General features: G+C 38.5%; 1 protein-coding gene across 2 annotated transcripts in view; it reads right to left on the reverse strand.

Moving 5' to 3' along the window:
* LOC149819229 (transthyretin-like protein) overlaps positions 1–15,157 on the reverse strand; it is a 54,105-nt gene that overhangs the window by 10,952 nt on the left and 27,996 nt on the right. For both annotated transcript variants that reach the window (XM_089984025.1, XM_089984026.1), the window contains exons 2-4: positions 5,787–5,875; positions 5,339–5,396; positions 4,693–4,794 (exon numbers count right to left, since the gene is read on the reverse strand). In XM_089984025.1, the coding sequence (XP_089840151.1) occupies positions 4,693–4,794; positions 5,339–5,396; positions 5,787–5,875 (249 nt within the window). The remainder of the gene's footprint in view (positions 1–4,692; positions 4,795–5,338; positions 5,397–5,786; positions 5,876–15,157) is intronic.

Here is a 15,157-nt window from a genome sequence, read left to right on the forward strand (position 1 = left end):
AGGATCACCGGACGCTGGTGGCTGGCGGTGGCCGGCGGCGAATCGCCGGCGTCGGTGGCCCAGGGAGGAACGAGAAGAGAAGGGTCGATCGAGGGGCTCACCAAAGCTCGAAGGGGGAGAATCGCCAGTCGTCAGGGAGGCCGGCGTCGATTCGCCGGCGTCGGCAACACAGGAGACAGCAAGAGGGAGGCGACGATCGTCGGCGTCTGCAGCACCTAGGACGGTGGCCGTGGCTGACGGCGAGTCGTCAGAGGTCACCGCCCTCACAGCCAAAAGACAGGGGAAAACGTGGTCGCTGGGAGGATCGTCGGTCGTTGGGAAGGCGACCGGACGGAAACGCTCGTCGGCATCTCCGATCGCCGGCGGCGGCGGCGTGAGGAGGGCGGAGCGAAAGAGAGAGAGAAGGGGCGAGGGTTTTGCCCCTCGCCCGAGACACTGTGTCCTTTTAAGGACACCGGCTTCTCGAGAAATCGAGAAGCCGGGGCGCGGGTCGGCTCGAGCTCGGATCCGGGTCCGACACAGGGGGTCAGACCCTGACTCGCGTCCGACACGTGCCGGGCACGTGTCTGACGCGAGTCGAACACGATTTTTTTTTTTCATGGTCTTTACAATTCCAGTGGGCGAAAGAGGCAGTTTTCAGGAAAGGGGGGAGAAGTAGTGGATGTAACGTGAGAGGGACGAGTGGGAGGTGATGGCGGAGGCCAAGGACATAGTTGCTTCCAACAAAGAAGTCATTAGGGGTACGGAGGGGATGATCATTGGAGGGGTTCAGAGGGTATTAAGGTGCAGGGGTGATCTGTGAGGCTACTTTAGAGGTTGTTGAGGGGCGACAATGATCTTGAAGTCGGACGACAGTGAGATTGGGGTTATTGAGGTATCGACTAAGACAACAGTGGAAACAAAAAATGCTTAGTCAGAAGTTGTGACAACCACAACAATGGCACCACTGTCAGAATATGGGTGCTCTTTATATATATATATATATATATATATATATATATATATATATATATATATATATATATATATATATATATATATGTGTGTGTGTGTGTGTGTGTGTGTGTGTGTGTCCAAATGCATATATATAGGTATAGTTTGTGACTGTAATATTCTTTACCCTTCAAGGGTATTTTAGTTTTTTGACCCTTGTAATAGGAATCACCTATTATGGGATGAACTGTTGTTATATTGTCAAGGGCATTATTGTCCTTGATCATATAACCTCAATATAGTTGTTGGAAGCTCCCAACAACTAGATTTCTAGCCATTAGGGAGCCCCCGACAGCTATATTGGGAGCTCCTCACTCCCTCTTTTGTGTATAAATATGGAACCTTGTGTCCCTTGTATTTAATGCATTTTGTTTACATTTGTTCATCAATAAAGAATATATTTTTTATGTTTGAGTGTTCTTGGTCAGCCCTTAAGTGGATTTTGTGTTTATAACTTTATACCTCTTTGACGATTTGTTGTGTGCCTCTTGCATGAGGTCTGTGGAGGTTTCTTGATTTCATTACATGGTATCACAGTCATCGATTAAGGAACGTGAGAGCGTGGATCGTGTGATTGTGGGCTCTTGGTGTCCAAAGAGTACTTTACTTCCGTTCTACCTTCTCTCCTTTTATTTCTCTCTCTAGATATATCTTTTCTTTGTAAAAATGGAGGATAATCGAGAAGTTATCATCTTCATTCCCGTGAGACTCGATGATGCAAACTATCTGATGTGAGCATCTGCAGTAAAACATAAAATATGAGAAAAGGGTTTATGGGGTTTGGTTGATGGCACCGAAAGAGAACCTAAGTTTATGCTTACCAAGATCGAAAATCGCAAGAAAGTAATGCTTCAAGGAGAAAAAAATGCCTAAAGTTGTTACCGAATACGAAAGAAAATGAAAAGAATGGAGGATGGGTCATTCCAAGATCACTAGATGGCTCATCAATAGTATTGACATCAAGAAGTGCCCAAGTTTGGCAAAAATTGATTTTGCTAGTGATGCATGAAGGTATCTTAAGGAAATGTATTGTCTAAAAGACAGCTCATGTATGTAATTTGCAAAATAAAGTTAGAACCATGACCCAAGGAGAAATGAGCATTAGAGAATATTATAATGTTCTTTCTCTTATTTAGGATGAATTGAGTCTTTTAGAGCCTAAGTAGCATTGCCCTCAAGACGTAGAACTCCATGAAAATCAAATCAAAATGGAACATTTATACCAATTTGTATATTTTTGTGACTAATATTCTTTACCCTCTAAGGGTATTTTGGTCTTTTGGCCCTTATAATAGGAATCGCCCATTAGGGGCTGAACTATTTTTTGTTTTTATTTTTCTTTATTTTTAACCTTTGTTATATTGTCAAAAGCATTATTGTCCTTGACAATATAACCTCAATATAGCTGTTGTGAGCTCCCAATGGCTAGATTTCTAGCCGTTAGGGAGCCCCCAACAGCAATATTGGGAGCGCCTCACTCTCTCTTGTGTATAAATATGGGACCTTGTCTCCCTTGTATTAATGCATTTTGTATGCATTTGTTCATCAATAAAGAATATATTTTTTATGCTTGAGTGTTCTTGATTAACCCTTAAGTGGCTTTTGTGTGTATACCGCTTTGAGGATTTGCTTTGTGCCTCTTGCATGAGGTGTGTGGAGGCGTCTTGTTTTCATTACAACCACCAGTCGACATTCCATGTTGGGTAGAATGTGACCTTGTTGATAAGCACTTTGATGCATTTTTCCTGCCTAGTAATCACGCTGGACCACTCAAGGTCCTCCAGATTAGGATCCATGAAAAAATAAGGGAAGCTCATCGAGGACCTGAGTTTTAGTTCGTGCAGAGCAATATTTGGAACACCCCATATGAACTTGATGACCGTGTCATAGTCGACTGTTTGTGACAGAAGATGGTCTTTTTATGGTGCAGGATAAGCGCAGGAAGTGTAAGCCCCAGATCATTGAGTTTGGAATAATTCATTGAGAGCGGTAAGATGGCATCTATGAGCACCACAAATGTCATACTTCCGATTGGCCAAGAGCCCTTTCAATGGTTGGCAGAAGTTGTTCGTGATAAGAGTGATGGCATGGGACTCTATGATAGGGTCATTCATGCGGTGGTATATTGATCTTCATAAGTTATGGAATCTTGGGCATCCTCATGTTTATTTTTCCTAAGATCATAGAGTTGACTGATCGTTAAGAGAGCGTCCACCATGAATTTGAACCGCTCAATAAAGAGTTTCATGTGGTTAGAAAGTGTAAGGAGCCATTAACTTGGATTTCTCGATAGTTGCTAACCTGCAAGCCTGGCTGGAGGACGTAGCGAGCTATAATAGCAATTATGAGATGAAGAAGGAGAGGGTGAATATCGTGAGGGTGGAGGAGAAACCTCACCAAGGAGAGAATGCCAAGGCTAAAGTGGAGGAGAGTGTGGAGAAGAGATAAGATCTGCCTCAAACAAATAAAGAAGCCAATGTTGAGGTGGAAAATGAGGTTGTTGGTGGAGAGAGGGCAGAGGAAGAACGTCAGCAAAGGGAGGAGGCGAAGGTTGAGGTGGAGAGTGAGAGAGTAATTAGTGAGAGGGTAGAGGAGAATCCTCAACAAAGGGAGGAGAATGATAGTGAGTAGAGGGTGGAAAAGAGGGAGGGGAAGATTATCCCATGGAGGAGGAAGTGCAAGATTTCACAAAGAGGTTGCAGCAGTTCACAAGGTCCAGTGCTCGTGAATAAATACTTTCTAAATTTGTTGATGTGCATGCAATAGTGAAGCATGTTTGTAAGATGTTTGCAATCAACTTTAATGTTATATTCAATAATTAAATTGTGATATGTGAGTATGTGTGAAGCATGTTTGTAAGATAACCAGTTTGAATATTGCAATTCATGACAATGTAATCAATGATTGATGTGTATGCAATAGTGGGTCAGTCTTTTATTGATGTGCGCATTTCTAGATGCAACACTCTTGCACTCAAATTGTAGATGCTAGATTAAAGGGGCTGACATTTATTTATAGGTTTTTTGATAGATTAAAGTGGCGGACCTTCAATTATCTAAATATAAGTTTTTGGTTTTATGCTAGATTGTAAACATTTATTGACCTTTATTCAATTAGCTACATGTGCTAGATGTAGACCTTTATTTATAGGTTTTTGGTTGTGAATTTTGATTTGACTATACAATTGAAGTGATTTTTATTGTGTTAGAATACTAACATTATCTACTTTAATCATTCTTTTAATTGAAATATATAAAATCATTATTTCGGTGATTAGAATTGTATATAACTGGACTAGAAATTGTGAATTTTGCTAGGAAATGACACTTGGATCATGTTTTTTCAACAAAAAACATGATTTTTTAAGCTTCGCATACAGTTGATTTTTAAACCTTATAAAAACCTACCTATGTGTTGGAATTGGATAATCCAAGAGTCGATTACTATAAGGCTGTGTTTGGGAGGGCGCTTCCATCTTCTGTTGGATTTTCGGTGACGATGGAGAGACACATGATGCCACCCATTACGATGTTCCATCGTCAAGTGTTTGTCTCCAGATTGAGGATTTCGGTCAAAAAGACTCACATGAAATATGAGTCATCAGCAAGTAACCGCAACTGTCAGTTGCCTTTTGAAAGAATCAAATAGTAGTAACTATGAGATATTAAAACTCTTTTGGAAGTTGGAACCAAAACTGACCTTCAATTCTGCCAGTATTTCTGGTGTGGTCCTCCCAGATGCACATATGATAAAAATAAATCCAAATTTCTGTTCATACCGAGCATTCCATTCATGGAGTTCCTGTACACAGAAACCAGGCGTTAATTACAGAGATCAATTCTTCAAAAATTGCATTGATTAAGAATTAGTTGCAGCTAGAATGTCCATACATCAGGAAAAGACAAAGTTAATTCACCTAAACCAAACAAGTAGAGTGGACTGCTTAGATAGTTGAAAATCATGCCTTGGGCATCAAAGTTTGGACCTATTAAAACTCCTGCTGTAAAAGCCTGACCAGTGAGTGGAGGTAGGAGCTGCCTACCAACCAAGTATAATAGCGTGGAGCCCCAACGAGCATCTCCTTGTCTAGGTTTGAAACAACCACCCAACCCACCCCCTGTACTCCAGAATCACACCAAAACCAAAACCCTGCTCTCACTCTCGCTCTCCCCCACCCCCACCCCTGCACTGACCAAAAATTAGAAAAAAAAGGAAACAAAATCAAGGAAGTTGGAAAAAGAAAAAAAGTATTTTGCAACTGTTGTCGATAGCTCGGTTCATGGTGAACTTGGTCTTAGCTTGCCGGAAAAATGACCTAACATTTTCCATTCTCTAATAGCCATACCTGCAAACTAAAGTCAGTGGCAGTTGCCAATGCCGTCGATTGCTCTCCTTTACTCCACCTATAAAATTAAAAAAATTTAAGGCTATAAACAGCAACAGACTACTAAATACTAACAAATCAGACTACTTAAGGAAGCATAAACAAGTTCGCTGGCTTTTCAAGAATAAGAAAAAGCAGTAGGCAAAGCAACTGAAAGAAATAAACACCTCATGACTCTTGGGGCGGATGAAGAATATGGGATTCAACTACCGTCCTACCCACAAACCATTTAGATGTTTGCTTTTTCCCAAAAAGAAATATCACTTGGTAATGGTGTTAAAACAAATATTCACAAGTGAATGAAATCACATGAACAACAATCATGATTTCTAATATCTACTTTACGTCAAATGATAAAAGAGCATAACAATAACATGGAACTGGATGCAAAATGTAAAGTAACACTTACTGAGCACGCATCTCGCTTTTCTGGTTCAAAGGAATGCCTCCAATCTGTGGATGAGCAGCAAAGGCCTCCAACCATCCATTAGTATCAACCTACAGGTTAAAGCCATCATATTACCAAAAAAAATTACAACTTTTGACATGTGTATGAACATGGAAGAAAGATTGAAAGCATAATTCGGCTCATCTTACAAGACCTAATATATGCAAGAATCTGGCTAATAAATAAATCAAAGCTAAGAAAAGATGCAACAAAAAATATAAACTTTGGATATATGTTTCCTTGAAAGTGACATAACACCCTAGAACCTTTTCTCCGCTCCACCTTTTTTTTCAATGGAGTTGCTCGCTAATGTTGACAAAGCAGATTAATATAAACTCTGAAATATCTTTCACTTTTCCCACTATCTAGGAATATGAAAATCGAAAAAACAAATTTGGGTATCAACAGTGTTTTCCTTTTCAAGCATCTGTTTACCACGGAGTCAAAATAGGGAAATAATCTATCCTCCTAAAGGGAGGATTTCATGCAAGAATTACTTGAAAGAAATTGTAGTCCCCCATTGCCCTGATGAAATGGATTGAAGTAAGAGCAGTTAGGGAAAAAAACAATTGGAGGCTTCTGGGAATTGTATCAGAAAGAAGTTAAGGATGAACTTGCGCATCATTGATATCTTGACTAAGAAACCTTAGGTTGAAATCCCAAGTTTCTCAACTTGGTTATATCATACATAAAGAAAATCCAACTCCTAAACATCATAATCCACCTCCATCAATGATTTGGTCTTTCCTGACACATCCCTACAGAGCCACCCACGAAGCAGACTCCTTATAACAGCACATGATGAGTACAGAAACAGCTATTAGATTTTGTGGAATTCCTTCTTTCTTTTTGTACTGACTGAATAATCAACCAATATAAGATCAACATCCCTCTCTTCCTCCAAACCTATCTTTGGTACAAACTTGCACATTAAGAACATAGAAACCACTATAGACCTTGTTGGCATCTTAATCAGTGTTTTTCTTCTTTTTTATGGTTTTATCATTTATGCTTTCTGTAGTGAAATATCACAAACAAATGCCTCTTATGAGCAAGTATAACATACACCAATGGAGACCACTTATGAGTCAAGATACAATCACAAACAACGCCAACTAATGGGCAAGAGAAACAACATAAAAAATATAAAGAATTTATTGAGAGTGCTTGAGAACAAGCATTACAAGAGAGAGGGGTCGTTCAACCCCTTTATATACACAACCAACAAGGGAGAGGGCCTTGGGACGATCTTCATTGAGCCTATTTCTTTTAACATTGTGAATATAACTATAGGTGCTCCACACTCTTTCTGCAGAAGATGTGCTAATAGGTTGAGATAAAACCTTAATGGCTAATGCTCTCAACTCAGGTGTATCACCACCATAAAAACGCCACCAATTAAGCATCGACATTGTAGGATTCAATGCATCTATTCTTGCTGTATTTCGGCTAAATCTTCCACTTCTTGATGCAAAAGCCATAAGTTGTGACCTATAAAGTGTAGATAGCTCTTCATTTCCAACAGATATCACTTCAAGCGCGAGCATTGCACCGTCTAAGATATCATTATCCTTTTCTGCAAAAAAAATGTTTAATAACTATAACAAGACAATGTAAATGAAATAATAAAATAATTAAATCATTAAACTTTAAACTTTATTACAACAACAACTACGCCTTCGTCCCAAAACAATTGGGGTCAGCGATATGAACCAAAAAAGAAATTCATTTTGGGTCTTCCACATGAATCCTTTTCCTCCAATCATTTCTATCCAACGCCATGTCCTCGGTGAGGTTCAAAGCATTCATATCCTTTCCTATCATCTCCATCCAAGTCTTCCTAGGCCTACCCCGACCTCTTTTAACTAATATATTTTCCCATTTCTCCAACCTTCTAACTGGAGCATCATTAGGCCTTCGCCGAATATGTCCAAACCACCGTAAACGATTCTCTCGCATCTTATTTTCAATGGGTGCAACACCTACCTTCTTACGTATCTCTTCGTTCCGAATCTTATCTTTTATTGTATTTCCACACATCCATCTAAGCATCCGCATCTCAGCTACACTCATTTTTTGAATATGATGTCTCTTGGCAGCCCAACATTCCGTACCATATAGTAAAGCGGGTCTAATAGTCGTCCTATAAAACTTTCCCTTCAACCGCAATGGCATTCTACGATCGCACAGCACTCCAGTAGCACTTTTCCATTTCATCCACCCAACCTTTATCCTATGATTTACATCTCCATCAATTTCTCCATACTTTTGAATGATGGATCCCAAATATTTGAAATAATCATTCACCGGTATATCTTGCTCACCAAGCTTCACTACACTCCCATCACTACTTCGTTGCTTACTAAACCGACATTCCATATATTCAGTCTTACTCTTACTCAACTTAAAACCTCTAGCTTCCAATGTCTGTCTCCATAATTCTAACTTAGCATTAACCCCAGCTCTAGACTCATCAATCAAAACAATATCATCAGCAAACAACATACACCACGGTACATTTTCTTGAATTGATCTCGTAAGCTCATCCATCACTATCGCAAATAGGAAAGGGCTTAAAGCAGATCCTTGATGTAACCCAACCGTTATCGGAAAATTGGTTGTCACCCCTCCACAAGTGCGGACATTGGTTACTACTCCTTCATACATATCTTTAATTATACTAATGTACTTGAGAGAAACACCTTTCTTCATCATTGTCCACCAGAGAACGTCCCTAGGTACTCTATCGTATGCCTTCTCTAAATCAATAAAAACCATATGCAAATCTTTGTTCCTCTCTCTATATCTTTCAATAAGTTGTCTAAGAAGATGTATAGCTTCCATAGTTGATCTTCCAGGCATAAAACCAAATTGATTCTCCAATATCATGACAACCTTCCTCAACCTAGACTCAATCACCCTCTCCCAAAGTTTCATAGTATGACTCATGAGTTTTATACCACGATAGTTTGTGCAATCTTGTATATCACCCTTATTCTTATATAAAGGCACAAAAGTACTCTTCCTCCACTCATTAGGCATCTTATTTGTTCGCCAAATCAAGTTAAAAAGATTTGTCAACCATTCTAAACCTTTCTCTCCCAAGCATTTCCAAGCCTCGATAGGTATACCATCTGGGCCAACTGCCCTTCTTGATTTCATTTTCTTCAAAGCCTCTGCAATTTCTTTCTTTTGAATCTTGCGCATGAAGTCACGATTTATCTCATGAAAAGGAATGGAGAAGTCTCCAAGATCTTGAGCATGACTATCATTAAATAGCTTATCAAAATAATCTTTCCATCTCTCCTTAATCTCCTCATCTTTGACTAAAACCCTTTGCGTTTCATCTTTGATACATCTAACCATACCCAAATCCTTCGATTTCCTATCTCTCATCTTTGCAAGCCTATAAATATCCTTCTCGCCTTCTTTGGTATCCAACTTGTCATAAACCTCCTTATATACCTTAGCCCTCGCGTTTCGAACAACTTTTTTAGCTTCCTTCTTTGCTATCATATACTTCTCCAAATTCTCATTATCACGACTCTTACTTAGATTTCTATAACACTCTCTTTTAACCTTAATAGCTAATTTGACATCCTCGTTCCACCATGATGTATCCTTACCTAGTGGTGCACCGCCTTTAGACTCACCCAATACCTCCTTAGCTACTTTTCTCATACCACCTGCTATCTTATTCCACATTGATTCTGAATCCTCCTCGAGACACCAATCAACTTCCTTAACTACCTGCTCTACAAACATTCCTTGTTTAGCTCCTTTCAGTGCCCACCACTTAATTCTAGGATCTATCCTATGTCTATCCCTTTTGCGGCATTGTCTAATTCTAAGATCTAAAATTAAGACTCTATGTTGTGTAGCTACACTTTCTCCTGGTATAACCTTACAATCGATGCAACAACCCCTATCTCTCTTTCTAAGTAGGAAAAAATCTATCTGACTCGTATTAACCCCACTTTTAAATGTTACTAGGTGAGACTCCCTCTTCCTAAACCAAGTGTTTGCTAAGATCATATCATAGGACAAACAAAAATCTAAAATCCTTTCTTCACTTTCATTTCTTTCTCCTATACCATAGCCTCCATGGATATTCTCAAATCCATCCCTACTAATGCCTACATGTCCATTAAGGTCACCGCCGATGAAAAGCTTTTCTCCATAAGATGTCTCTTGTACTACTCCATCTAAATCTTCCCAAAATTGATGCTTAATGGAATCATCTAAACCTACTTGAGGTGCATAAACACTAATAATATTAATAATATCCGTACCTAATACTAATTTAATAAGTAAAATTCTATCACCCTTCCTACGGACCTCAACTACATTATCTATAAACTGACGACTCATAACAATCCCTACTCCATTCCTATTCCTATTTATTCCTGTATACCAAATCTTATATCCCCAAGGTTCTATCACTTTAGCTTTCTCACCTACCCATTTGGTCTCTTGAAGACATAAAATATCAATCTTTCTCCTACACATAACATCTACTAACTCTACCAACTTACCAGTTAAAGACCCTATGTTCCAAGTGGCTAACCTAATTTTATGGTCTTGGACTAACTTCTTTACCCCCACCCGTCCAACAAAGTGAGGGAACCCTTGCCTATTTGACACCACACCCGGGCGCCGGTGTGACGCGTCGCTTCTGGGCGACGACCTAGCAACCCTTGCACATTTATCACTGCCTCCGGGCCTAGAGAGTACAGCGCGTCGCTCAGTAGGGAACGCCCCAACGAAATTCTCATATATATATATATAGCTGTTAAAAATATATATATGTATATATATACTCATGTATATATATACATATTTATATATAAATCTGTATTGTAATAGTTTGCCTGATAGGGGCATTTTTGTCTTTTTACGTGCAATAATAGTTGTTTATTAGAAACAACTATTTTTCTACTTTTTCTTATTTTTCTTTTTCTTTTTCCTTTTTTATAAATTATCTTTTTCCTTGCATTGGGGCCCCACTCCATAGAGTCGTTGGGAGCTCCCCAACAACTCTATGAAAAAGAGCTCCCAATGGTCTCCCCCTCTACTTTTTGTATATATATAGGGGAGTGATCCCCATGTATTATTCATTCCTTTCCCATCTCTTTTCAATAATATTTTTTTATTAGCTTTTGGCATTGTCCCTTAGTGGACTTTTTGTTTGTGCACTTGTGTGCTTGTCTATCTTCTTTGTAATTATCCATTCTTAGACTTGTATGTACTTTTGCACTTTGTTATTTGTAATTCCGCATATTTCATTATAGTTAGCATATATATATACTTTAACACTCCCCCTCAAACTTACGGTGTAATTACTTAAAGTTTGTCAAGCAAAAAATAAAACTGAGAAGGAAGAGCTTTGTAAAGAAGTCAACCAACTAAAATTTTGATGCTACATAAGGCAGGATGATTGTCTTCTTCAAGTACTCTTAACGAAAATAGTGATATTTTATTTCAATATGTTTGGTGCGTTCATAGAACGTATGATTGCCAGCTATGTAGATGGCACTTTTATTATCACAGTATAACCCAAAGTTACCGGAAACGCACATGCATAAGGGGAAGCGCGCTTTCCCGAGACGCGCTTCGGAAGCGCGAAACGCGGCGCTTCCGAAACGCACGGGAAGCGCACGTAAAAAAGAAGAAACGCGTCCCCCTTTAAAGGGAAACACGCACCCCTTTAAAGGGAGACACGTCCCCCTTTCATGGGGTATGCGTTTCCCTTTAAAGGGGGACGCATTTACGAAATATCTTTTTTACCCTTTTTAAAAACGAAATTAATACGTGAAAAACAAGAAACTAAAAAAAATTATTTTTCCGAATAAGCGCAAAACGGACATTTTAAAAAAATTTGTGAAAACTTAATAACGAAGGCTTAGGGTTTTGTTTTTCACCCGACTCCTCTCTCTCTCTCTCTCTCTCTCTCTCTCATTTTCGGCCATCAACGACCGGCGACCTCCGACGATCGGCGACCTCCGACGACAGGCGACCTCCGACGACCGGCGACCTCCTCCTTTGTTGACATCCGACGACCAAAGACCTCCTCGAGCGACATTGGCAATGTCGTTGTTCAGGTATGTTCTCCTCTCTCATCCACTGACGTCCGGCGACCTCTCTCTTTCAATTCGCTCTCCTCTCTCATCCACTATTCTTGGTTGTTCAGACGATAAAAAAATATTAGACTGTGATACGTGGAATCAGCGAGCGTAGTTACCATAGATATGTTGGTACACCCCCTGTGATACGGGCTTTAGACTCGAATGATCAAGATTGTTTTCTTGTATAGACTCGAATAGGGGCTATCGCCCCCTTGTATAAAAATAGCTGTGGGTACACCCCCTGTGATACGTGCGGAACACTGACTGTCTTTGCTGATTCGGGTATCAGTTTTCTGATTTGGGTTTTAGATGAACATAAAAAGATCTAATTTCTTTTAAGGACTTTTGCTGAGATTTTAATTCTATTTAAATTAAATATGTTGGTTTAAATGTTGATCTGCTTGTTTCTTGTACTAGGTTCACGAATGATCAAGATTGTTTCTGTTTGAAATAAATTGATTGGCATTATAGATTTTTAATATGCATCCTTCTAAAATGGGTTCACAGTTTTACACTGATTGTAGTTAAATTGATTGATCGATGCTTGTATTCCGATGTTTATTACGGACAGGTTTTCAAGAATCATATATATAACCTTATGGGTTTTATACACAAATTTTGCTATATGCATTGAGTCTTAGACTCTTGGCTGATTCATGTACTGATTCGTTAAATTTGATTTGATGGGCATTAAACCAAAATTTCTGATAAGAATAAATAGAACTATAGTCAGCAGTTCTTTTTAGATTGGATTTATCAGGCTTCTACCTATTTGTGATTTTCTGGTTTAAATTAAATCTGTGGTGTTTCAACTATCATGTTTGTTTGAGATTTAGTTTAATTAAACTTGAATTTTAAGGCTTGATGCTTTCTTCTGTATTCATTACGGGTGTTAATGATATTAGAAAAATGAAATTTGATTGGTTTCACAGTTCTGAAATTTAGATTGTGACTGCGAAGCTGTGTGTGATACATATTGTCTGGATTATTTTAAGAAATGAGCATGATTAATCTATGTGCATTAACACTGAAGTTGTTTAGTAAACCCCACGGTATTTTACGGGAATTCGATTGCAAGGGACGTTCATGGTTCACTTTGGGTCTCTTTTTTTTTCATTTTGTTTTGGCATTCCACTCTCCATCTTTTGTTGTTAATAATAGTTTTTTTAAAGTGTTCTAAAATGATTCCTATACTTTTATGATGCAGGTATATTTGCCCGTTCTTTGCTTCATTAATGACCATCACAAGCTATGATCATGATAATTATGATGACGATGATGATTCTTTGTACAATTTGGAGCATGAATCGTCTAGTGGTGTTGGGAAGGACAATGCAAGAAAGGGCAAGAGGTCTTTTGTGTTTTGATGAGGAACATGAAGAAGAATATGACTTGAATGACTACTATTCTGAAGATGACCAAGATGATGAACCACCTAACATGCATAAAACAACAGTGTTATGGCGCCATGTATTGAAACAAAAGAAGAGTGGGCAAGGAAAGCAAGGTGGAACCCATGTTTTTATGTGCAGGCACTATACTCGAGTTTTTGCACATCTCATGGGATCATCAAAGGGACAAAGTGTTGGGATTGCCTTTTGCCCAGTAGTTGCAAAAAATGCAGAATTGGCAAAAAAAATTAAGAGGCAAGTTCGCAGAGTAGAAGTTTCATCAAGTGCATTTGAGTTGAGGAGATCAAGAATTGATAATCCGAAGAAGTCTATTAGTATGAATACATCATCTAGTGGAAGCTGAAAAATATTTGATATTCGTGATACCTTTAAAAAGGTAGAAAGAGATGATATAGATCACAAAATTATCAGATTTTTGTGTGCAAATGGCATACCTTTCAATGTGCTTCGATCACCATATTGGGAAGAGATGATATCTGCAGTTAGTAAAGTGTCTGGATATAAACCCCCATCATATGAAAAAGTCTGAACAACGTTGCTTGACAGTGAGAAAGAGTGTTAAATGAATTTCGAGAAAAGTTTGAGGAGTTTGGAGTTTCCATTGTCTCAAACGGTTGGACAAATATCAAGAACAAACACTTAATAAATATAATTGCCTCAAACTGTTTTGGCTCGATATTCTTATATGCAAGCGATTTTTCTAATGTGCAACAGTCAGCTGCAAACATTACCGAGTTTTTTAAAACGGAATTTAGACTTGTGGGGGCTTCTAATGTAGTGCAAGTTATTACAAACAATACAGCAAATTGCAAGTTAGCAGGTGAAGAATTAAAACAAACGTATAAGTATATTTTTTTGTCACCTTGTGTTGTGCACACACTTAATTTGATCTATAAGGATTCGACACATGAGGTTCATTGGTTGAGAGAAATATATTTGCAGAGTAAAGAAATTGTGAAGTATATTACAAATCATTCAAAGGCACTAGCAATCTTTAGAAGCAATGAAAAATTAGAGTTAATAAAGATTGCAAAAACAAGGTTTGCTTCACATTATATTACTTTGAAGCGCTTGCTTGATGTGAGGGAGAGCTTGAGGCTCACAGTAATTTCAGATAGATGGAGCGAGTGGAAGCAGTTATGCATGGATGAAACTATAAAAAAAAGGGTTGTTACAACATAAACAACTGTTATTGACGAAGAATATTGGGACTATGTACGTTTAGCATTATTGATTACAAAACCCATATATGAGATGATTAAATTTTGTGATCAGGAAGGCCCTATAATTGGTGAAGTGTATGAAGGAATGGACAACATGTTGGGGTCAATCAAAGACAATCTAAAAGGACAACCAGATTTGTATGAAAAGATTCATAAGATTGTCTCAAATAGATGGGATAAAATGAATGTGCCTCTCCATAGTCTAGCCTACATGCTTACTCCAAAATATTACGAGTCAGAGTATCTCAAGATCCTAGCAGCAGGAGGGGTCAAACGAGTTTCTCCTAGTAAAAATTTTATTTTATCCATAAAATTAGGTTAGCCACTTGGAACATAGGGTCTTTAACTGGTAAGTTGGTAGAGTTAGTAGATGTTATGTGTAGGAGAAAGATTGATATTTTATGTCTTCAAGAGACCAAATGGGTAGGTGAGAAAGCTAAAGTGATAAAACCTTGGGGATATAAGATTTGGTATACAGGAATAAATAGGAATAGGAATGGAGTAGGGATTGTTATGAGTCGTCAGTTTATAGATAATGTAGTTGAGGTCCGTAGGAAGGGTGATAGAATTTT

The sequence above is a fragment of the Nuphar pumila genome, chromosome 13 (genome assembly GCF_984573655.1).
Source record: "Nuphar pumila chromosome 13, dmNupPumi1.hap1.1, whole genome shotgun sequence".
Taxonomy (NCBI): Eukaryota; Viridiplantae; Streptophyta; class Magnoliopsida; order Nymphaeales; family Nymphaeaceae; genus Nuphar; species Nuphar pumila.